This window comes from Nanorana parkeri, unplaced genomic scaffold, assembly GCF_000935625.1.
Source record: "Nanorana parkeri isolate BGI_ZX_2015 unplaced genomic scaffold, ASM93562v1 scaffold53, whole genome shotgun sequence".
Lineage (NCBI taxonomy): Eukaryota > Metazoa > Chordata > Amphibia > Anura > Dicroglossidae > Nanorana > Nanorana parkeri.
Genome location: NW_017306321.1, coordinates 2,694,429 through 2,719,047, shown reverse-complemented (window position 1 = coordinate 2,719,047; position 24,619 = coordinate 2,694,429). Strand labels below are relative to the sequence as shown.

Here is a 24,619-nt window from a genome sequence, read left to right as displayed (position 1 = left end):
GAAAATCTGGGTCTGAACGTGCGAATTGTGGCCGTCAGCGACTAGTCAATGTTAGGGCAGAACGGAGAGTGGCAAGGCTGGTACAAGACAACAGAAGGGCAACAGTGCCGTGTCAGATTCCTCGCATCACCTTTCATCATCTCGTGGAGTCACGAGGCGGCCCAACGAAGTCATCTCGTTGACCAACGAAGGACTGAAGGCGTGGTCAGAATAATCTGGCCACTCAGTGTGTGTGTGTGTGATATATATATATATATAAAATACTGTTTTTTTTTCATATTTACATGACTATAAATAAAACTGCTCTGCAACTTACTTGTATCCTTTTCTTTGTGTCATAATGCTGACGTAGAAAGTCTTCATTTTTCCTGATGTCGTTGTCTAAGGAAAGAACCCTTTGATGGACTGTGGATAATTGGGAGTTCAAATTACCAATTTCTCCTTCCAGGTGACTGCAGAAAACAAACAATGTATTAAAAGATCCATTCTACAGACATTAAGCATCCTAAAAAATAATTGGTAAAGATTTGGCTTCATATTACTACCACAAAGTATCCCTAGACCCTAATCATCAAACTAGCAGCCTTGTAACCAGATACTTTAATAATCCCATTGTTCATATTACCTAAAAGGTCTAATTAAAGAAAAACTGTTATCCTTGCAGAGGGGGTACCCCGCAGTGCAAGGTTTAAGTGTTCTTTACATTTAAAGGGCTCAAAAAACAAAAACAAAACTGCATTACCCACCTGATCCTTGGTTCTTCTAGGCCAGGGGAAGCCAAACTCCGGCACTGCAGCTGTGGTGAAACTACACATCCCATGATGCATCTCTCTACGGGAGTCATGTCTGTGGCTGTGAGAATCTTACAATGCCTCATGGGATTTGTAGTTCCACCACAGCTGGAGGGCTAGAGTTTGGCTACGCCTGATCTAGGCTCTTTGATCAGTCCCCGCAGCCTCTCTTCCCCTTGGCTCTGGTCCTGCATTAGATGTGAGGACACCGGGGGATATTCCACAGCCAGAACAGAGGGGAAGAGATGAGCCCAGACCACCGCAGAACTGAGGACCAGGTGAGTCAAACTGCTTTATTTAAACCTCTGAACCCTAGCCCCATTTCAAAGGGCAAGTTTTATTTCTAGCTGGAGTTTTACTTGAAAGGAAACCTGCTGTAAGAGAAATACCGATTTGCCATTGCTGCGTTCCCAATAACATTTTAGCAGTCTGGCTGTCTCTGGCTTCTATATTTTAAAAAAGTGCTCTGCAGCAAGCATACAGATCAGGAAAACAGTGTGTCTGCATACCCCAAAGTAGTGAAGCCCGAGGATTAGCATCACAGCAAGGTATTAGTATTTTAGAAGGGACGGTAAGCAATGGGTTCATCAGGAAATATTTCCTTTAATAGTTCGGTCACGAATGCATTATATGACACAAGAACAAACACAAACAAAGCAATGATGTACCCACCCGATCTCCATTTCCACATCTCGGCTCAGGTATCTGGCTCGATTGAAGTCTGATGAATAGTAGCGGTTTTTAAACACTTGGTCTCCATCCGCAGTAAAAGCTTCTCTACAGTTTCTAGGTGGTTGTCTTCTCTGCATCACATCTCGAGCCTCACTGTTATTCTGATAACAGATCATCAGTACAACATTGTAAACACAGGCATTTCCTTTAAAGTGACATTAAAGGATATAATCCCCCCCTCCATGATGTTAGTGTAAGGACTTGACTTAAATGATGCCTCTTGATCCGATCATCTTATTTCCAGTAGTTTTCAGGAGTCCCTCCAGCGCTGGTGCCGGTCTCTGATCCACCACAGACTCCTCTGTCTTAACTGGCACTTCATGTCCCACGGAGTCTGTGTGGGTGCACACTGCTGCATTGACTTACCTTGCGTCTCTCCTCGTCTCCCAGCATAGCGATGTATCTTGCTGCACTCCTTACCGGATAAAAATGAAAACCTATCTGATCCAGGTGGGTGCTTGTAATGACCACGGATGGCTCCGTGCAATAACATGAAGTCCAAGAACGTCACCAGCACTCCAGTATAAACGTGAATAAAGATCAATTTAATGACACATATTTGTCATACAATGCAAGCGCTTTCAGGGTCTCACAGGGTCCCCTTCATGAGGCTCAGAATGACAGAGCCTGATGAAAGGGACCCTATGAGGCCCCAAAATCGCTTGCATTGTATGACAAATATGTGTCATTAAATTGATCTTTATTCACGTTTATACTGGAGTGCTGGTGACGTTCTTGGACTTCTCCTCGTCTCCCGGCCGAAGATCTGAACTGCGCATGCACCCGCCCCAAGATCTTCTGTGGCCGCCCGAGAATCTTCCGATGTTCGGACGGGAGCGTGCTGTGAAGACACAGCTAAGTTTAAACTAGGGATGCAACGATACCAAGTACCGTACTCAGGACAAGTACAGATACTTTTCGAGCTCCAGAACTAGACTAGAGAAGAATTCAAAAGTTAGGAGGCAGCTGTCATTTGTAAGGAGCACACGGAGCTCCTGGGATTAGTACATCTCTGTTTTAATGTTCGATTTTGTTTTTATGAATATATACTAGGGATGCACAGATACCATTTCTGCAAGTACTGATACTTGCCCAAGTACTCACAGATACAAGTACTGATACATTTTTGTTTATTGTCATGTGACAATTTTTATAAAGCAATACAAACTAATGATTTCAGGACAGTGGTGGAGCGCCAGCGCCAGATCCCAGCTGCAACCGCTGCAACCCTGGTAGTTCTCATGAAAATGCCAAGTATCGGCACTGGTATCTGAAAAGTATCAGTGCATCACTAGTTTAAACCCATTTAAATAAAAAATGTTTTTGCCTATATCTACTGCTTGATAGCAGTAGATGTATGCAAAACCTCCCAAGGGTTTAATAACCCTTTAACTCATACATCCTTCCTTAATAATACACACGTTAGTTTTGTTTTCTTAACACACTTTCACCTCCATTGAGGATAATACCCGAGTGAGTGTCATTTGGCCTATTGGGGATTCTGTCTCTAGTAGAGATTTCTCTTGTGTCTTTTATTTCCTACCTCTTCCTATTGCTCTATTGCCCAATCCTGCTCCGCCTGCTTCCCTAACACAACAGGTTTTTTTATTCATACCAAAGACATGTCGGTTTTCTTTTGTCTGCAAGATCAAGAATGCCAAATAATAAGCATATTGATTTATTGTCTTACAATGAGATCCCTACAATCCATGGTTTATAAGCGAAGGCACAGACAGGAAAAGTGATTAGCAGATCATCACAGTAATATGTATTTAGTAAAGCAAAACAAGATACCTTAATGAGCAGCACGGTTTCAATTCCCCTCATATCAATCAGGCAGTTAGCGGCCACAGGGTTATCAATCTCTATAGCCGTCAATACAGTTGGGTATAGAGGATGGCAAACAGCACTAAATAAAAATATAAGTATGTCAGCTCTAAATGCAGCAATTTTTTTTACACAGAATTACTAAAGCTGAACTCTAGTCATCAGCAAAATATAAGTATCATGTGCCACCCCAGCACCACTCCTTCCCACACAGCAAGGTTTGACAAGTTGATCAGTCTAGATCAGTGATGGCAAACATATGGCACCTGAGCCTAGACAGCCTGCAGGTCTGTCTCCCCCCGTATGGTGTGGTTTGGTTATAATCACTTTAATAAAAGGATAAGCACAAAAACAAATAAAAGCTGAACTTACCGTTGTGAGACATCATACATTCTGTCTCGGAACCCATTTACGATGATCGAGGGTCGTTGACCATGTTGGAACTCCCTGGACATCAGATTTTGCAGAGTTCTCTCATCTTGGTGATTATCACAGCAGAAAGCAAGGAGCAGGGACTTCAGACAACTTTCTACTGCAAGATCAAGCTGTGGGTCTTTCAGACGAATGCAAGCACCTACATTTACAATAGAAACATTGGTGACCAATCAAACAAACTATAAAACAAAACAAGAAAAAGAGAACCCACCAAACTGGAGATGTGGCCACATAGCATAACAAGAGAGCAGCTGTCTTGTTTAGTTATCAGTTTGACAAGGACCGACCATACATATTTTTCATGTATAGTGCATATAGCCTAATGTGCAAATGTAATATTTACAGAGAATGTATTAAAGTGACACAAAACTCAGGAGTTCAACCTTAAAAATGCATTCAAGTATCTCCACTATTAACAACAATGTATCTTATTTGTGTATCACTCGGCTGTAGATCCTCAAATCATCTCTGAATTGGTACTGACACTGTCCTTCCTTCTGGAGGGGGGCTACTTTTGTTACCCATGGCCCCTGTGTGTGTTGTAAAGTAGTCACCGCTCCAAGCTCACTCCTGTGATGGACTACAATCTCAATACAAATTGTAGTCCATTACGGAAGTGAGCTTGGAGCGGTGACTACTGTAAAACACGCACAGGGACCATGGAGAACAAAAGTAGCCAACATTTTTTTACATACAGAACAGACATACATGCCATTCCTCTGTACTCCATACTTCTATTTTTGTAAAATAGTGACCAGAGAGGGAGGAAAACAAAACAGCAACATGTACACATACCTCATGCTATCTACAGCTCAGGAGAAATGTGACAGGAATATTCACATAACATAAAATCAATTCACCAGATGTAGATCAGGATAGAATATCATACATCATACCTAACGGTCCAATGGGTTTTTCCTTGAAGCGCCCCTGTCTGTAGGCATCATCAATCGCTGCCAAAAGGGATGGCATATTTGGTCCAAATCTCCTCAGTCTGTCTGTTCTGCTGTCCTGAAACTCCTTTATTTGCCTTTTCAGTCTTTCGATCTGGTGTTTCAGATCACGTTCTTCATTACTGTTGACAATCAAACAGTCATATAAAATGAAAGATCTTTGATGTTAAAAGTGAACAGCAGGAACACCAACAAATTCTGTGTGTAAGCCATCTGTGGAGACATGTCATCTTATACTACCTTGTTGGGATGTCCCGATACCACTTTTTCAGGACATGGTACAAGTACTTCCCCTCATGTACTTGCCGATACCAATTACCGATACTTTTTCTTAACGGGACAGGTGACATTTAAAAAAATACAATACAGACTAATGATTTTAGGCCACTTTCATTTAAGACTGTTTTCACACAGCTACAGTGAAACTACAAACATGAACTACATATTGTGTACTACCATATTATGTACTATGGATCATTTAATCCATTCATATAAGCGGGGGATAAATGTAAATCTATTGTCTGCAGTGTATACTCTATATGTAGTACAAATAGAGCATACACTGCAGACAATAGATTTACAGACAGACAAAAATAAACACAAAACACAATGTATTTTCTTTTTTCCTTCTACAACCTCAAGTAGTTCAGATAGGTAAAATGTTTTAAATGGAGAACTAATAAGTAATGAGTTTCTTATTTAAAACAGAGAAATAAAAAAGATAATACAGTATATGCAAGAAAACTGAAAAGGGAACATACAGGAGCTTGCTTCGTTCTTCTTTGTCCCTGTATATGGCCTGCTGGAACTGGCCTATCTGCTCCGTAGTTGTGACCTCCTGAGCGTGTAGTTCCTTTACTTTATGTTTCTGTAGTTGTATTTGTCTCAGTCTCTCCATCTTTTCTTCTTCAGAGGTATTATCAGCACTACAAAACAAACACACGAAACTTATTGTGAAGCCATTTTCTTTATTGATTATAGGCAGATATCCAGGGGCCATCGAAACTCAACTCCAGGCAGATATATGCAACCATCGTTTAATCCAGTTATCATGTAACTGTACAGATATAAAGATTTTTTTTTTTTAATAAACTCTATTACATGACTTTGTCTTGCCATCAGCGTCCTGAAATTTCCTGCATATCATAAACGGTGCACTGTGGCTCCTATCTTTTAAATCATGTTTGTTTAACGAATGAATGTAAGATGATTTCCTATCAGCATGCAGAGCTGCATACTGATGTGATTTTTAGTGAAAGGGGGTAAAAGGTTCACTTTAATGCAAAATGTTCCATAAAGAAATATAAGGCTGCCATTGCATCTAAAAATGCCAGATACATGACGGTTGTGCTGATTCTTTGGGTCAAATACTTTCTGAATTAATGACCCAGAGCAGGCTTGCACAGAATAATCCCAGTGAAACCAGACTTCTTTATCAGCAAACTTATTCTGATTTCAAAGTTTTTTTATTGGTTTCCATAAGGTGTATCATGTTTTAATACAGGCTTTTAACATGTGTATCATAACAAAATATTCGGTGTTTCTCAAATCAACATTAATTCCCCACATCCCCCAACCCTTCCATAGTAAGCAAACTTATTCTGGGTTGACAGATTGAAGAAAAAGAGCCAGCATCACTACCAGGCATTGGCAATTCATAGGAGGGAGAAGGCGGCAATGGCAGTCTCCATTCTTCTCTTAGGAAAGTTTTTCTTTTTAGAGTAATCTGTCAGGACATAGAAGCTGCCTTCCATGGCTTGTTTTTAAGGTGCATGCTCTGTGTCGGTCAGATGTCTAGATAATATGTTCCAGGTTAATGAAGAAAGCAAAGGCACAACAGATCTGGAATGTGCACCTCCAGCAATGATAACTCCCATATTTATATCCCGATAGATTACTTTTAATGTAATTGGAAAAAAAAGAAGGATTCAAAACCAGAGTGGATCAGAATCACAAAATCAGAATTTTGACGGTGTATTTAGCTGTTTACCTGGAGATTAGCTTCAACAACAATGGGAGCCATAGAGATTTATTGAGGACTGCAGCCAGGTATAGTAGGTAAATGTCAGAATTCAGACACAGAAGAGGAATGCTTTGTCTCTGGATTCCCTTTAGACATCAAATTCTTAGTACTTCTAGGTTTCGCTGCTCCCAAACACAGATGACATGACACACAGCACAAACAGTAAGCGCCTTGTTAGTTACACTTCAATACAATGTACCTGGGAACCACGTCATGTAATACTAATGGTAGTGACCAGGGAGGAGAGCCAGAGTACAAGGTAATAACAAGGAGGGGACAGGGCCTATTCCAATTTACCACGGCCAGCTGAATCAAAACTCCATAAAACACATACAGTATAAAGGAGCTGCCTAAGAATTTTTCTTTCTGACCATCCAGTCTTGAGAATTTAACAGAACAGACCTGCCACTCAGGGCACAAGATCAAAGTTTTTGGCAGGTAATACAGGTCTTTTCCCTCCCCTAATATGTGGTTTCTTAGTCGAGAAGCAGCAGATAGATGTGCTTATCAATCTGTACTCTGCTTTCTCCTCTTATCAGCCTGTTCTGTTAGTACTGCCTGTTTCATTGTGCTGCTTCTCCCTCTCCCAAACTGAGCTCTGCTGTACCAGGAGTGCAAGAGGCTAATACCAGATCATATTTAGGTACCTATTTAAAAATGTAATAATTTTTTTTTTTTTTATAACTGCTTGGAGTTCAGCTTCAAGTGTATATTAAATTAACCCTGAACAGACCTAAAATGTTAACATGAGGAAACTACGCTTTTTTCAAATTTTAATTTCTACTTTTTTATTTTTAACAGATAAAGAGATGAAATGGAAAACTCATACGAACCTGTTGTGTAACTCTTCAATGCGCATCTGCAGCTGCCGCGCATCTCTTTCCAGTTGTCTCAAGCCCATCATGTGACGATTAAAAACGACCTAAAAACAAAGTTTCAGTTTAAAGCTTAATGTGACTCTAAACTCAAAGAGTTAAATCTTAAAAATATATTCAAGTACCTTCACTATTAACAGAAATGTATCTTATTTGTGTATCACTCGGCTGTAGATCCTCCAATCATCTCTGAATTGGTGCTGACACTGTCCTTCCTTCTGGAGGGGGGCTACTTTTGTTCCCCATGGTCCCTGTGTGTGTTGTAAAGTAGTCACCGCTCCAAGATCACTCCTGTGATGGACAACAATCTCCTGTTTAGTTCATGAATTTGTATTGAGATTGTAGTCCATCACAGGAGCGAGCTTGGAGCAGTAACTACTTTACAACACACACAGGGAACAAAAGTAGCCCCCCTACAGAAGGAAGGACAGTGTCAGCACCAATTCAGAGATGATATGAGGATCTACAGCCGAGTGATACACAAATAAGATTTTTGTTAATAGTTATGGTACTTGAATGTATTTTTAACCCCTTCATGACTGAGGCCTTTTTTTCATTTTTTGCACCCATGTTATATTCCACATTTTAGGCCTGAAAATGACTTAAAACCCCTTGTCCGGCGGGGGGGGGGCGGCCCCTTCTTCGGGATGCAGAAGCGATCTGGCGACAGGTAAGTCGCCAGGATCGCTTCTGTTGTAAAGCCGACAGTCGGCTCTACAAGTTTAAACAGAGTCCCGGCGGCAAAAGTCACCGGGAGTCTGTTTAAACAGCCCCGATGCTGGCGACGTACACTGTACGTCGTCAGTCACGAAGGGGTTAAGATTTAACTCCTGAGTTTAGGGGCACTTTAACTAGCAGGAAATCTGGGCTAACAAGTCCCCCCCATGTGATGGCATAGAGGAAGTGACAGGTCTCCAGGGGTCCATTAGATGTCACTTATGTCCCCCACTGAAGTTGGTGAAGCACAAATCGTGCTTCCCCAGCTTCTTCTCTGGCAATTTCAGCCAGGAGAAATTACAGCCTGAAACCTGCATTGACGAAATATGAATCGTTTCTGGTTTTAGTCAATAGAGAGGAGATTGGGGCAGTACATATTCCATCATACAAGGGATTGGGAGGCTCTACAGGTGGGCGCTGGCTGAAAAAAAATTATACAAAAGGTCACTGCTGCAGCAGCCATGATCTTGGTATCAGTCACTTCATTACCAGCCATTATCTTGGTATCAGCCACTTTTTTTTTGTTTTGGATGGGTTTATTTGCCACCTGTATACCACTGGGACGATTTCACTTCCTGTGCAATAGCCACAACAGGAAGTGGAAGGAAATCCCTCCCAAGTAAGGAAAACACCTGGTGGTTAGCAGGGTCACCAGAACTAGCGACAATGACAGCCTAAAATTTGGAAATGTAATTCACTCCCAGTGATAACGGTAAACCAGGACAAATAGAGGGTGAATCTCCCAAATGGGGACACAGACTGCAATAAAAATCTGACAGGGGTTCTAATAAAGTTTTGGCCTCAGCTGCACTTTTAACATGTGTAGGTGAGCATTGAAGAAGATGCACAGCCTCAACAATCGAGCTGTAAGCAATGCTCACTTGTTATGTACATGGCTGCTTCAGAACGCAGGACAACGTAAGTGGACAAAACAAGTGCTAGCCAACTGAAATCTTTATAAAGCTGAACCTGTGTACACAGCAGGCAATGGACCTTACAGAACAGATCCACCAGAGCTATGGGTAATTCTGACACCAGATGCCTGTTTATACCATCAGACTCTAAGAGTTGGTGATGGAATACAAACACACCATGGCAAGAAGAAACGTTCTAGTTAAGGGAACATACCTCTGATTCATGATAGGACTTCTTCTTTTGCTGCACATCATCTTTTAACGCTATGCACTGCGGTTTCAGCGCCTGAGCCTCCTGGCTGATCTCTTCCAGCTTCTCCTGTATAGCTCGGAAATTCTCATCAGCACTGCTCACTTTTTCCTGAAAAAGAAATAAATGGTTTCAATATTACTGCTCGGCATCAGCTACTGGTCATCATCCTCTACAAGCTACTGGTCTAAGACACAATATTGAACTGTGACTACATTCGAGGATCAAATGTATCCCTAAAATCATGGACTGCTCCTGAAAAACTTTTAACCCCTTCATGACTGAGGCCTTTTTTCCATTTTTGCACCCATGTTATATTCCACATTTTAGGCCTGAAAATGACTCATCAGATATTTCACATTAAAAGTGAACCACGCTTACGGTTAGGATTACACGGATACCAGTATCGGTGCCAATACTTTTTTTTGCATTTTTACAAGTACTCATGAAAATGCCCCGATACTAAGCGCCAAAACCAGTGCTTTAACGTGACATTAAAGTCAAATTCCCCCCCTTTCAAAGCTGCTTTAAGGTCTTACCGTAAATGATGCATCTGATCGTCATCTTCTTTCCAGTAGTGCCACACAGCTGGTGTCGGTCTCTGATCCAGTGGTGACTGCGGTGTCTTCTGTGTCCCACGGTGTCTATCCGCGTGCACACTCCTGGCTGCCTGGATTGACTTACCCTGTGTCTCTCCTGACCGAAGTTCTCTACTGCACATGTGCCCACCCAATGATCCTTCACGGCCACTCAAGAATCTTCAGATCTTCAGACGGGAGTGAGCAGCGGGGACACAGGTAAGTTTTTACCTGTTTTTACCTATTTTGTTTTAATGTTTTTGCATATATCTACTGCTTGCTAGCCGTATATATGCAAAAAAAACAAACAAACACAAAACAAACGTTTAATTGTACTTTACATTTTTAAAGACAGCCGCCATAAGGTCCTGCTCCTTCCCGCTGCCCGAACAGCCCACGGTCAGACGACGCGCAGCCCACGGTCAGCAACACAAGAGTATGTAGCTTCATATTGTTCTGCATTGCTGTATAATGTATTGAGATTTGTAGTCCCTCTACAGCTTGGAGTCAGTGGCAGAATTTCCAGGGTCTCAGCTTTTACAGCTGTGACTGGGCCTATGTGCTCCACCACCATCCCAAAATCATAAGTCTGCATTGTTTTAGAAAAACTGTCACATGAAAAAAAAAAAAAAGAAAAGAAATGCAGTTACATAAAGACACAGGTCCATTGAATTCAACCCATGCGGTTTTGTGTGTTTAGGTAACAAATTACTCTTGTTTTTGTTCTCTCTCAGTTGTTGACTGGGTGAGTTCTATAATACAGGATGTATGCAATACCTGCCATTCACTGATCTTCTGCTCAAACTTCACTGTGCGCCCCTCCTCTGCAGCAATTTGTTCCCTAACTGGGTTTAGCTGCTTCTCCGCCTCATTCACCTTGAATATAAAATGGACAGACAAGGCATTGTTACTAAGCACAAAAAGGCACATAAATGTGGCCTGTAAAGAAAAGCTTTGGTAACATTTAGCAGTCAGCAACATGGTGTATGTGCGCGCGCTATTGTGGATCTATGGTTGGCTTGGGCAACTTTGCTCAGTACAGATGTTCTTTGCTTACCGACTTACCTGTTTTGCGACCACTCGCACTTACGACGGACGGCCGATCGACCTCCGACCTTGTCGCCGGCGGAAGTGACGTCCTCCGATCTTCACTGCGGGTCCCGGTAAGTATTTCCATTGCCCGATGTACAGTACACTGTTCGGTACTGTACATCGGCAACGCTATACAGTACTGTACTAATGCAGTACAGTACTGTATAGAGTTCCTCACTTAACGACCAATCCGTTTAACGACCTGGTCGTAGGAACGGAACTCGGTCGTTAAATGAGGAATACCTGTATTTAAATGTCTATGATGGTGGTTTGTTTACATTTCTTCTCCAATTATAAGTTTTTTTATTTATTTGTTTTTGTTAGATTGTATTACATTCTCTTTTTTATTATTAAATCATTTTTCAGATTTTTGGAAACCATTTTACATTGTCCTATAACTGGGGTAGTCAAACTCTGGCCCTCCAGCTGTGGTGCAACTACAAGACTGACAGCCACAGAGATGACTTCTAGAGACAGATGAATGAAGGAATTTGTAGTTTCACCACAGCTGGAGGGCCGGAGTTTGCCTACCGCTGTCCTATAAGGTTCCAGTTATTGGTATATTTTCCAAACACTGATTCTTTTTGAAGGGGTCTTTCTTTCAATGCCAAATATATAGTATTTAACTGAACAGAGCATGCATCAACATGTATCCGTTAGATTCTACATTTAGCACAACCAATTCACATAAGGCACAAAATAGCTAGAGAACTTTGTGTGTAAAGTTTTCAGTTACTAATCTATGTGGTACAAACAAAATGCCCACAGCAACCAGCCTCTGGAGATATACTCATTAAAGTGACTCTACACCCAGGCATCAAATCCTAAAAATTCATTCAAGTTCCTTAAAGTGACATTAAACCCTCAGATTTTTTAACAGAAACCTATACTGTAATGTGGCCTTACTGTAACCCATGGTTGTTTCCCTTCTCTTTGCTGCTCTTCCTTTTAAATCCTCATGTCTTCTCATGCTGGGGGAGAACTTCCCTTTGCAGCTGAGTGCCTCTTCCTGTAGTGCTGGCTCAGGTTGCAAACCTACACACAGACACCATGTAGCCATTTCAGAGACAAGGCAGTCTGCTGCAAAGGGAAGTTCTTCCCAAGCATGAGAAGAGATACAGATTTAAAAGGAAGAGCAGCAAAGAGAAGGGAAACAACCATGGATTACAGTTAGGCGCACATTACAGTATTGGTTTATGTTAAAAAATCTGAGGGTTTAATGTCACTTTAACTATCAACAAAAATGTATCTTATTTGTGTATCACTCGGCTGTAGATCCTCCAATCATCTCTGAATTGGTGCTGACACTGTCCTTCCTTCTGGAGGGGGGCTACTTGTGTCCCTCATGGTCCCCGTGTGTGTTGTAAAGTAGTCACCGCTCAAAGCTCACTCCCAGGATGGACTACAATCTCACGTTCAGTTTACTAATTTATATTGAGATTGTAGTCCATCACAGGAGCGAGCTTGGAGCAGTGACTACTTTACAACACACACAGGGACCATGGAGAACAGAAGTAGTCACCCTCCAGAAGGAAGGACAGTGTCAGCACCAATTCAGAGATGATTGGAGGATCTACAGCCGAGTGTTACACAAATAAGATGCATTTTTGTTAATAGTTAAGGTATTTGCATTGTTAAGATTTTACTTACTGAGTTTAGTGTCACTATAACTTGTAGCCAGGCTATGGAGAGTAACGTTTGTACATCATTATAACAAGAAGCAAAACAGGACTTCAGACTTACCGTAAAGTCCTTTTCTTGGAGTTCATGGCCATAAGAATTATGAGATACAGTATATGGGTTATACTGCTGCCAACAGAACTGGCCACTGACAAACAAAAAACAATGTACTCCAAGAAAAGCATTTTACAGCAAAACAAAAATCCTATTTTCCTAATTGTTCATTAAGGGACACCAGGTCAGAGGTAGTCTGAGATGTATGGGACATACAGAAGCAATGTAACTTAGGGGTGGGCAACACAGCAACTAAAGTACGATGAAAGTAGTAGGCGTTACACTAGCTGACACTATTTTGCTTGCCAGTGTCCAATCAGCATATACATATAGCAGGGCTCAAAATTTCAAGTCCTGAGCTACTAGCCAGGCCTTGAGAGTTACTAGCCACCAGTTGCCCCACCTAACCCTGCCCCAGCCTTAACTCCGCCCCTAAGCACACCCTCTTAAATAATCTTATGATAATTCTTATCTTATGATAGTTGCTGCTTGTAAACGGCAGATTAGGGATTGCTGCTGCAGGAAAACGCAAGTTCTTAACACAGGAATCTCTAATCACACCTGAAATATACTGTAGGTGTGAATGGGGCCTAATATACACATACACTAAAGGTGTCCATACACCTGTCGATTATCGTACGATAGTTGCAGGTGATCCCACAATCGTACGATAATCGGCAGGTGTATGGGCAGCGTGCGACCGTTTCTACTGTACGGTCGTACGACTTTGGTTTTCCGAGCACGCTGGAAAACCTGCCGAAAATTGTCCGATTTTTGTCGGGTTAGTGGCGTGGTCGGAAGACGAATGCGCACGGGCCGGTGTGCACAAGCGCACACTGCCCGCTCAGCACTGCAATCATCGGAGGTACGATCTGCCTGTCCAAGATGGGCAGATCGAACGAAATTCTAATGACCTTACAACTATCGCACAACGAAAGTCATACCATGGTTGTAAGGTGTATGGGCAGCTTAAAACACAATAATACACTTCTTCTGGTTATCCGGGGGTGATTAGTGAGGTCTGCAGCAGTCCTCACGATCACCCCCAGGTAACCAGGGATCGATCCTCCTCCCATACATTCTTTCGACCGGAGCTCAGAACTGTCAGAGCTTCGGCTGAAGGAAGGCAGAGCTGACAGGAGCTGCTCTGTGGTCTGCATCCGACACAGATGCAGACCGTAGAGCTGCTCCCGCAAGTCAGGTGTGCCTGACATGTCAGCTGGCTGCGGGCAACATAGTACCAGCTCGTGGGCCGAAGTTGGCCCGCAGACCGGTACTTGGAGACCAAAATTTCCACTCGCCCTCATTTTATTTTTACTCGCCAAATGCGAGTGGACATTTTGAGCCCTGCATACAGTATTTTTTCCTCTTGAGTACTAAAAAGGGAACACTTAGCAGCAATGCTAACGGAAATGTATAAAAAGTCTTACCACCGCCCAGGCCATGTTACGGCTGAGATCTTCTAACTTCTCCTTCATTTCTCCCAGTGACGCCAGATTTTTGAATCTATCCTCCTTTCTTATGCAGTCCTGCTTTAGCTCCTGGAGCCTCTAGATTGAAAAGAATAGAAAACAAATGTAAAAATAAGTTATAAAGGGAATTTAGTATTATCCAAGGCAACCAGACAGTATCTGAAGAGGAGAGGAAGAGTGGAGATTAGTAGCCACCGCTCAAAGCTCGCACCCATGACGTGCTATAATCTCAATAAAATCTCTAAACATGAGATTGTACTCCATCACAGGAGTGAGCTTGGAGCGGTGACTACTTTACAACACACACAGGGACCATGGGGAACAAAAGTAGCCCCCCTCCAGAAGAAAGGACAGTGTCAGCACCAATTCAGAGATGATATGAGGATCTACAGCCGAGTGATACACAAATAAGATACATTTGTGTTAATGGTTTGGGTACTTAAATGTATTTTTAAGGATTAAATCCTGAGTTTAGTGTCACTTTAAAAGGATAAGTTCACCTTCTGCAAAAATTAAAGAAATGCACAATTAATAATATATTTAAAAAATGCTTTTCTTTAATATTTGCATTCAAGCCTGGAAAGCATTGCAAAGCTCAGGCTTCTGCACATTCTCTCCCAGGCAGAGCTTGTACTGTGGAACGGTGTTTTAGTTAGGTGAGATGGGGAAGGATGGCTGGACTTCAAACTGCATTAAATCACCTCATACAGCGTCCAGCCGTCCTCGCTCTAGGTAGATGCGGGAATATGGGCAGCTCTACCGCATTTAACCAGAGGGAAGACGGCTGGACAGTTTGAAGTCCAGCCTTCCTTCCTCCCCCCATCTCTCCTAACAAACTCCGTACCTCAGTACGAGCTCTGCCTGGGAGTGAATGTGCAGAAGCCTGAGCTTTGCAGCTGTGATTGAGTGATCATAATTGCAATGCTTTCCAGGCTTGAATGCAAATATTAAATAAAAGCATTTTTTATTTCTATATATATTATTAATTATGCATATACTTCAATTTTTGCAAAAGGTGAACGTATCCTTTAAGAGTGCTGCAGTGTTGAAAGTAAGTTCACTAAAAGCACTTACCTCTTCACCAAAAGTAATTTGGTTATCTGTTCTGGACTTCGTTTCCATGATGTAGGAATAATCTTCCTTCATCTGCTCCAGCTGTGTAGCTTTCATGAAAAACTAAAGCAGAGAAATGCAAGTAAAAAAAAAAAAGAATAATATAGGGGTCCGTGTATAAACAGAGTGTGGCAGCAGATTATGCTACCCTCCGCTATTCACATCTATAGGGAGAAAACAGCTATTGAATAGCCAAAATGGTAGATGGTAGACAAATGAAACTAAAGATGGCCAATAATACATGCACATGACAACTGTGGTGCGTCTTCTACGGGAGTCAGATATTCAATGTAAACAAGTAACTCAGATCTTTCAAATCTTGTACAGTACATATGTTTGGCCACAAATATATGCAACTAAAATATATATAGAGATCCTCTTTGCTGCTTGGCAGGACATATGTCAGGGAACATTTTTGTTGCTTGTGCACAAAGCTCTTCTCACCTATAAACATGTTGACACTGTTTGACAGCAATAGAGTCTAAATGTCGGCCAGGGGACATTTTCAAAGCTTGCTGTCTAACAAATATAAACATATGACTGCAGCCCTGGAAATGAGCTGCTTTTCTGAAATAAAATAGAGGATCTCAATCTGGAAGATGAAGCCTGCTGAAAAAATGCATAGACAAAAATAAAACCCATACACAAAGCATTGGAGCAAGGGACTAAAATGAGAGCTATTTATTAGGGATGCACTTATTTCGGTATCGAGTACCGATATTTTTTTTGTTACTCGCCAATACCGAATACCGATACCGGATGTTCCATTAAGGAAGCCAGGCGACGTGTAATGACTCGCAACCTGGCTTCCGGATTAGCCGGGCGATCTGTAATGACTCGCAACCTGGCTTTCCGATTAGCAGTGAAGCCACCCTCATGCTTCACGTCACTAGGTCATGAGAAAGCTTGGAATCGGCTTTCTGGCCAATCAAGAGGCCGGGCGCCGTGTAATGACGCAGCGCCTGGCTTCCTGATTGGCCCAGGAAGCTGGCACCATGCTCCCTCGTCATGAAGGGATCAGGAAGCCGAGCACCGTGCTTCCTGATACCAGAAGTATTGGGCTAGGCATGGGAGCATTTGGGCGAGTACGAGTACTCGCCCAAATACTCGGCATTGATACCGATACAAGTATCGTTATGGTTGCATCCCTATTATTTATATTTTTCAAAATCAAGGTATGTATCATAACTGCTTAAAGAGTGAAAATATTTTGAAACATCAAAAGAGAAATGAAAGCAGAAGTACGTATTTTACATGGTATATGCCTTGTTTATTGTTTGAAGGAATGAGAAGAGGAACACAATACCATCAAGCAATGGGCACTGAATTCTGAAGCTATTGGTATATTATTAGTATGACATTTTTTTACCATAGAACATAAGTAACAATACAGAAGAACTTCTCTCACCTTATACTTGTCAGATTCATTCTTTGACTGCAAAAAGAGTTTGCTCATCTCCTGAGTTAGAACTGACACTGGGTTGTCTATCTACAAATAAAAAGGTAGTTAAAACCACATATCCCAGAGAGGTAAGGACTCTATTACTGCCTTCTGCAATAAATTACTTAAGTAGTAGTGCTAAATGAGCCCTCAGTGATCTGTGTAGCTGCAGGCATTGTGGAACAACCCATTCTCAAACCTCAACCTACTTCCTTGCCCTTGTGTTTACATAAGAGATTGGAGGTCTGCAAAGTAGTGATGCGCTGGGGCTTGGTGTGGCGAACCCAGATTGCCTGAGTCTCCCCAAGCCCGCTTAAAACTGTGACCAAAGCACCCCCGCCAGCCCAATCAGTTGCGACAAGCACATTCCGCGCCCTGCATCACAAGGGGGTGGGGAATGCCGCTACCACAACTGACTGAGGGTTAATGCCATCTGTGCCAGGCACTCGGCAGCTGGAGCCAAGGAAGTATCCACAGATCACTGTGCTATATACTACTTCAGGAACAGAGCCGGTCCTTTGCATGCCAGGAGGGGAAGAAAAATTACGTGCACCTACACAGTAAGCCCGGTAAAACTGAGACTTACACAGGCACAGTGGTGGCAGCATGAAGTAACTGCAGCAAAGTGGGGAAAATGGTGCCAAATTCAAAAGTAAAAGTGTGCCTGAGGGCCCGTTCACATTGCGCGATTCGCAAATCGCACGATTTGCATTTTGCGCGATATCGCGCAAATGCATGCATTGAGCAAGCAAGAATCGCGGCAAAACCCGCTCCAAAAAGGGTCCTGCTGTAGCGAAACACGACCCGCGACAGCAGGACCCTTTGCCCCATTGAAATGCATTGAAGAGCGATATCGCGCGGTAAATAGCCACGATATCGCGGGAATTATCGCGGTAAATCGCTCAATGTGAACGGGGCCTGAACCGGCAAACCTGCCTATGGCTGTGACTTACATTTAAAGCTTCACAGCCAGCACCCCACTAGACCCCAGGGCGTTAGAACACAGCAGCCTGGACCCAGGAAAGGGCTGAGATAGCCTGGCTTTACCGCAGAAGATCATTTTTGTCACAGGACCCATCTTGGCTTCAGCATACAACTGAAGAGATCTTCAGGGACTGGACACCAGCAGTGGGTGGACTGTAGCCCTGAACCTGTATAGCACCCTGCAAGTAACACAATGCACTAGGTGCCCAGATGAGTGTCCATGCAGAATCCAAGCAGAGTGAAGACTTCCATCACCTAAGTACATTAACAAAAAATTGAGGTTTGCTGGGAGTCAGAGGGGTTATATTGGGGCTGTCCTTTCAGCTTTTTTTTTTTGGTTGCCAATGTCCAATCACCTGAAGGTAGCTATATATAATCCATGGGTAAGACTACAGATCATGTGCTCCATTATAAAGGAAAAAGCCTTATTGTCAAAAATGTCTTTAAGTGTCTTTGGGAACACTAACAAACTCCTATTATGAATTGATTTACATAATACCTGTATGTTAAAATGGTCAAGGATGGAGACAAGTTCTTCTTTCTTCGCTGAAACAATGCTCCCTTTAGAGAACAATAAAATATGATGTTAGCTAAGAAAATCTTACAATTGCCTTATTGTTTGTACATGTCCCTGAATATCAGCCAAGTATGCTTTAATATGAACACTGTACAAATGGATTCCCCAAAAAGTTTTCAGGGTGTTTAAATAGACAGGAGGCATAATGCCATTCGCTGTTTCAACATACAGAAATTTCCACCAGAACACTTTTCTTGAAGACTAGTCCTCTGTTATTCAGTGAAAATAAATAACTCCAGCCAATGTTTCAGGACAGTGCAGGGCCCCTTTCTCAAGGTCCTGTCAGGCAAATCACTGTCACATTTTCCCCTCCTTCAATCTCTAACAGACTATATTATATTCTGTGTACTTTCCCCACTTTACTGCATGTTTTACACTTATATACGGCTTTGTCACTCTCTCTGTCCATAACTAGAACGTGGTGGCACCTGGAAGTAGAAAGCATGTACGATGGAGCCCAACTGAGAAAAAGTTTGTTATGTTAACAACTAGGGATGCACGGATACTTTTCGAGTACCAATGCAGATACTTGGCATTTTCATGAGAACTACCAGGGTTGCAGAGGTTGCAGCTGGGGCCTGGCTCTGGCGCTCCACCACTGTCCTGAAATTAGTCTATATTGTTTTAGAAAAACTGTCACATGACAATAAACAAATATGTACCAGTACTGTACTTGCAAAACTGGTATTGGTGCATCCCTGGTGCATACTGTACTTGGTATCGGTGCATCCCTATTAACAACAATCACTGAGTGGCCAGATTATTATGACCACCCCATCAGTACTTCGTTGGTCCACCTTTTGCCGTCAATACTGCGTCGATTCTTCTTGGCATTGACTCCACGAGATGTTGAAAGGTGATGCGAGGAATCTGACACCGTGCCTGATGAATAGCACTGTCCAGTTCTGTGAGATTTGATGGTTCTGGAACCAGCTGCCTGATGGCTCTTTCAACTCCGTCCCACAAATGCTCAATTGGATTGAGATCTGGTGATTGTGGGGCCACCTAAGCAAGGTAAAGTCTCCCTCATGTTCCTGAAACCATTCCTGCACAATACGGGCACCGTGGCATGGCGCATTGTCTTGTTGGAAGAAGCCATCTCCATTGGGATACGCCATCAACATGATAGGATGAAGTTGATCAGCAACGATACTTTGGTATGTTGTGCTATTCAGACGTTGTTACACACGAATTAAAGGGCCCAAATCATGCCAGGAAAACATGCCCCAAACCATAACACTGCCCCCACCAGCTTGAAGGGTTGTACTCATGCATGTGGGGTGCATGCTTTCATGCTGTTCCCGCCAAATTCTCACTCTGCCATCTGCATGATGCAACTGGAAACGTGATTCATCGGACCACATGACTTTTTTCCAATGCTAGACTGTCCAATCCTTGTGTTCCTGTGCGAATTGGAGACGTTTTATCTTATTAACTGCAGACAGCAAAAGGTGTTGGAACAGGCGTTCGGCTTCCATATCCCATACGATGCAGTGTACGGCGATTAAGATCTGCAGTAATTTGATGCACTGTTGTCCTTCTGTTGTCTTGTACCAGTCTTGTTTTCTTCCCACCAAGCTTCTTGCTGATAGTCTTGTAGCCCATTCCAGCCTTGTGCAGGTCTACAAACTTGTCCTTAACGTCCTTTGACAGCTCTTTGGTCTTGCCCATGGTGGTGCGGTTTGAATGGAAGAAAGAGATTCTGTGGACAGGTGTCTTTTATATACATAACAAGTTGTTGTTAAGAGCACCTTCTTAAAGTGACAGAACTAATCTGTGTACCACATAGCCAGTCTGTTGGAGGAGCCAGAATTATTGTTGGTTGATAGGGGATCAAATACTTATTTTACTCACTGAACTGCAACTCAGTTTATAATATTTGTATCATGTGTTTTTTTTCTGGATTTTTGGTTGATCTTCTGTCTCTATCATTTAAAATACACATATTAAAAAATGTATTCATTTGCTCAAGTGGGCAAACTTACAAAGTCTGCAGGGGATCAAATCATTATTTTCCTCACTATAATATATATATATATGTTATGTTATGTGAGTGGCCAGATTATTATGACCACCCCATCAGTACTTAGTTGGGCCACGAGATGACTTCGTTGGGCCGCCTCGTGACTCCACGAGATGATGAAAGGTGATGCGAGGAATCTGACACTGCACTGTTGCCCTTCTGTTGTCTTGTACCAGCCTTGCCCCTCTCCGTTCTGCCCTAACATTGACTAGTCGCTGACGGCCACAATTCGCACGTTCAGACCCAGATTTTCGGCTGACAGTCCGGTCTTTAAACATTTTAACAGCAGCTGCTCTTGAACATTTATCGAATTCTGCTGTTTTGCTGATACTCGCTCCATGGCTTGACCGCCAACAATCATCCCACGTTCAAAGGCTGTTATATCGCGTTGTTTCCCCGTATCTTCAGAAAAAAATCACTTCTACTGTCGTGGTAAACAACCTGCTTCCCTATTTATAATGGTCTGGCCCTCTAGCAACTTCAGCGCGCAATTATAGCTAATTTGCCTACAAACGTCAGGTGGTCATAATAATCTGGCCACTCAGTGTACAGTCACTGTGCTGTTTGCAATGTGCTGACCTAGCAACTCTAGAGTAACATTTGTACTCATTTTTGGGAAAGGGTGGACAGTTAAAACATGTGATACAAGGTAAAACATAAATGGTATAGGTGCAGGGCACTACACGTGCGATGCAGCCCACATGTGATAACAATGGTGTGGAGCAGGAGGAGGCAAACTCTGGCCCTCCAGCTGTGGTGGAACTACAAATCCCCATGCATCTGGCAGTCAGAATCTTGAAATGCCTAATGGGAGTTGTAGTTGCACCACAGCTGGAGGTCCAGCTTTTGCCTATCCCTGGTGTAGAGCCTCTAAAACACAGTAGTGTGCCATAAGGAGCACTCACAGCGGTCAGATAATTAGAGCATGGAGACGGGAGGTTGTGTGAAGAGCCAACACACTTCCAACATTCTCACTTTCACGTAGGAGGTTGTCCGGAGACCCGTACCCAACAACTCTGTACAGTTTATCATTACTAGGGATGCTCTGATACTGATACAGGCATCGGTATCGGCGGCGATACCGAGTATTTGCATGAGTACTTGTACAAATACTCCGATACAAAAAACGAGTACCTGTGCCGCGTCCGCCATCTTCAAAGACCGGAAACCGCCGCAGACAGGACCTCCATAGCGTCTTTAATGAAACAAGATGGCCGCAAACTCCTCCTCCAAGTCCGATTGGATGATTGACAGGCTTCCTCACCAGTCAGGAGTGACTGGTGAGGAAGCCTGTCATCATCCAATCAGCGGGAGAAGAGGTCAGAATGGAGCAGATGACTAGGCTGTGACACGGAGTGGCTGAAGCAGACGGAGAAGACGACACAGCAGGTTAGTACTGCAGCACCATATATACCAAAAAGATAAACCAGCCAACAGAGTGGCTGGTTTAAAAAGGGTTAACAGAGGATCGGGACAAGTATTCCAATTACAAAAAGAGTTTATTAGATAAAATATTAGTTTTGGACATAAACATCATATCACCAACTGGTTTAAAAAAATAAAAAAAAGCATGACATACAATTATAAATCTTCAGGTATGCAGATGTGTTTGTATAATGAGCTCTCATTCATATATGCTAATCAGCTGACACCATGTGGGAAAGAAACTGATTTTTTAAGAAGGAGGTACTATGTAACTTCCTTGTTTCTCCCACTGGAGATTAATACGTGTATTTCAGATATCAGCGGACACCAAAGGATAATACGTTATATGGAACTTATTATCCTTTGGTGTCAGCTGATTAGCATATATGAATGAGAGCACATTATACAAACAGATCTGCATACCTGAAGATTTATAATTGTATGTCATGCTTTTTTGTTTTTTTAAAACCAGTTGGTGTTGGTGTTCCTTTCATGTTCTTCATAATATTAAGAAACTGACCTAAAATCATGATTTTGTATTGCTTTAGAAAAAATGTGACCTGTCCCTTTATAGCTGTGCCACACTATACAGTGTTCTTGTCTGGACATGTGCTCATCTATTTTCCCCACTATGGGGATACAAGCCTTAGTTAGCAATGGCATGATAAATATTCATTTCATGTTCTTCATAATATTAAGAAACTGACCTAAAATCATGATTTTGTATTGCTTTAGAAAAAATGTGACCTGCCCCTTTAAGAAAAAGTATTGGTAATTGGTATCGGTGAGTACTTTAAAAAAAGTATCGGTACTCGCTCTTAAAAAAGTGGTATCGGAGCATCCCTAATCATTACTATTACACGCAGCGCTGCCACATACCTGTTTTACTTTTCAGTTTGTAAGTGCGGCCTCCATCTACATTTAAATGCTGCTGAACGACAATGGAATCTCCGTACACCTCCGGTCTGAATGCATCCGATCCTCGGTTCCGCAATGTTATTGATATGTCCGCAGACCTGAAATCAAAAACACGTTAACTATGCTTCATTAGCTAATATTTTTGGAATAAGTGTTATTTCATAATCACATAAGTCACCACGATTTTGGTCTCTCTTTGACCTGAACTCTACCTTTTAAAAAGGACACCAATCACAAATGGGATTATGCATGAACAAGAATATTCATTCCTAAATGTTCCTAAATGAAGGGTTATGGATTAATAATATAGAAGTGTATTACTTCTTGTCTGAGCCTGACTCCTCAGTTTTATGGCTCAATCTCATGTCTGCGCTGTGTTGCTTTTATGAATGTGTTGTAACGTGTGATTTGTTACTGTGAATTGTGTTCATTCTGAATGAGCTGCCAATACACCACAATGCAGGAAAGAAAAGACATGGACCATTTTTCCCCACATGCCCCTGTGTCGTGTGTGCTGCATTGTGAATGTTGCAGTGCATTAGGCTGTCATTCAAAATCAATGACATGGCAATATGGTTGTTACGGTTATGTGCGTTTCATTGCAACTTAACAATGTAAATTGGCCCTAAGTGTTAAAGATCAGAGTTGACCTGCAGGTCTGACAGTCGCTGCCTATAAACTGCCAGACCTCACACTTAAGACTCAATTTACCAAGTAATAACATATTGTACGTTCCATTCACATAATAGCAGATACCGGAAGTAAGGAATGAACAGACCGAAATCACAGAGTCCTCTTTCCCCTCCGCAGATTGATGCTTGCCAAAATCCAGTGCCCAAGTGCTGGCCAGGCAAAGAGGTCTATGGAAGGGAGGGCTCTGATGTCAGTGGGGCAGAAAGAATATGTGCACTTTTCTGTTTAAGTATTTGTACCCTTCCACTACTACTACATAATATCCGAAGAGCAATAACTGGGAAAAGACAACATGGAGGCAAGTGTAATAAATATATAACACAAACCATCCAAGAAACTTAGAGCCTTTCAAGTCCTTCCCCTCACAAATGTAGGCACAAAATACTGCACAATAAAGGGCTAAAAACAGCAATAGTAGATTAGGACTTACGTCTGTCCCTCTTTCACAAATCCTTTTACTGAGGTACCTCTGTTCGTAGTTGCAGCTTTGCCGCCCAGACCCACAATCAAAGCTGTAAGAACGGCACTTTTACCACCTAGAGAGAGTTAGAGAACATTTATACAAGCAGCTTTGGCATTGGTTACATCAGTGGTTCTCAGACTTTTTCCCAATCATGGCACTAGGGCGGCAAGCAATTAATTCCCAACTATTTTCATTAATAATTAGTTGATCTGGATCTCCTAGTTCTCTCCTTTGCGCCGGGAGCTGGTGTTTCATCAGCTATGTGTCCCCTCCAATCCCCGCTGCTCCCAGCGCGAATCGGATGGGACACAGACCCCTGCAGCAGGTGTCAAGCAGTAAAGAAAGACACCTCCCACTTCTGCCTGCTGTCAAATCAGCAGAGGAGCAGACCTAAAAAATTAGAACTTTCTCCTTCAAGTTCCTCCTCTGCTGATTGACACCAGGTAGTGGGCGGGTGCAATAGCCAGCCTGCTATCGGCTACTAATAGTAGGCTGGCTATTGCAGGCTTGTGAGCCCCTCAGGTGATCGCAATAAAGTAAAAAATAAAAAAAATGCAAATATTAACAGTAAAAATAAAATATATATTAA

General features: G+C 42.4%; 1 protein-coding gene across 1 annotated transcript in view; it reads right to left on the bottom strand.

Moving 5' to 3' along the window:
- The window catches only part of SMC6 (structural maintenance of chromosomes 6), a 79,110-nt gene that overhangs the window by 47,328 nt on the left and 7,163 nt on the right, over window positions 1-24,619 (bottom strand). The window contains exons 4-18 of the mRNA XM_018575405.1: window positions 23,998-24,103; window positions 22,836-22,972; window positions 18,431-18,492; window positions 16,915-16,995; window positions 15,468-15,569; window positions 14,352-14,471; window positions 10,873-10,971; window positions 9,482-9,628; window positions 7,595-7,683; window positions 5,500-5,664; window positions 4,682-4,860; window positions 3,723-3,924; window positions 3,318-3,432; window positions 1,464-1,624; window positions 317-452 (exon numbers count right to left, since the gene is read on the bottom strand). Of these exons, the coding sequence (XP_018430907.1) occupies window positions 317-452; window positions 1,464-1,624; window positions 3,318-3,432; window positions 3,723-3,924; window positions 4,682-4,860; window positions 5,500-5,664; window positions 7,595-7,683; window positions 9,482-9,628; window positions 10,873-10,971; window positions 14,352-14,471; window positions 15,468-15,569; window positions 16,915-16,995; window positions 18,431-18,492; window positions 22,836-22,972; window positions 23,998-24,103 (1,901 nt within the window). The remainder of the gene's footprint in view (window positions 1-316; window positions 453-1,463; window positions 1,625-3,317; window positions 3,433-3,722; window positions 3,925-4,681; window positions 4,861-5,499; window positions 5,665-7,594; window positions 7,684-9,481; window positions 9,629-10,872; window positions 10,972-14,351; window positions 14,472-15,467; window positions 15,570-16,914; window positions 16,996-18,430; window positions 18,493-22,835; window positions 22,973-23,997; window positions 24,104-24,619) is intronic.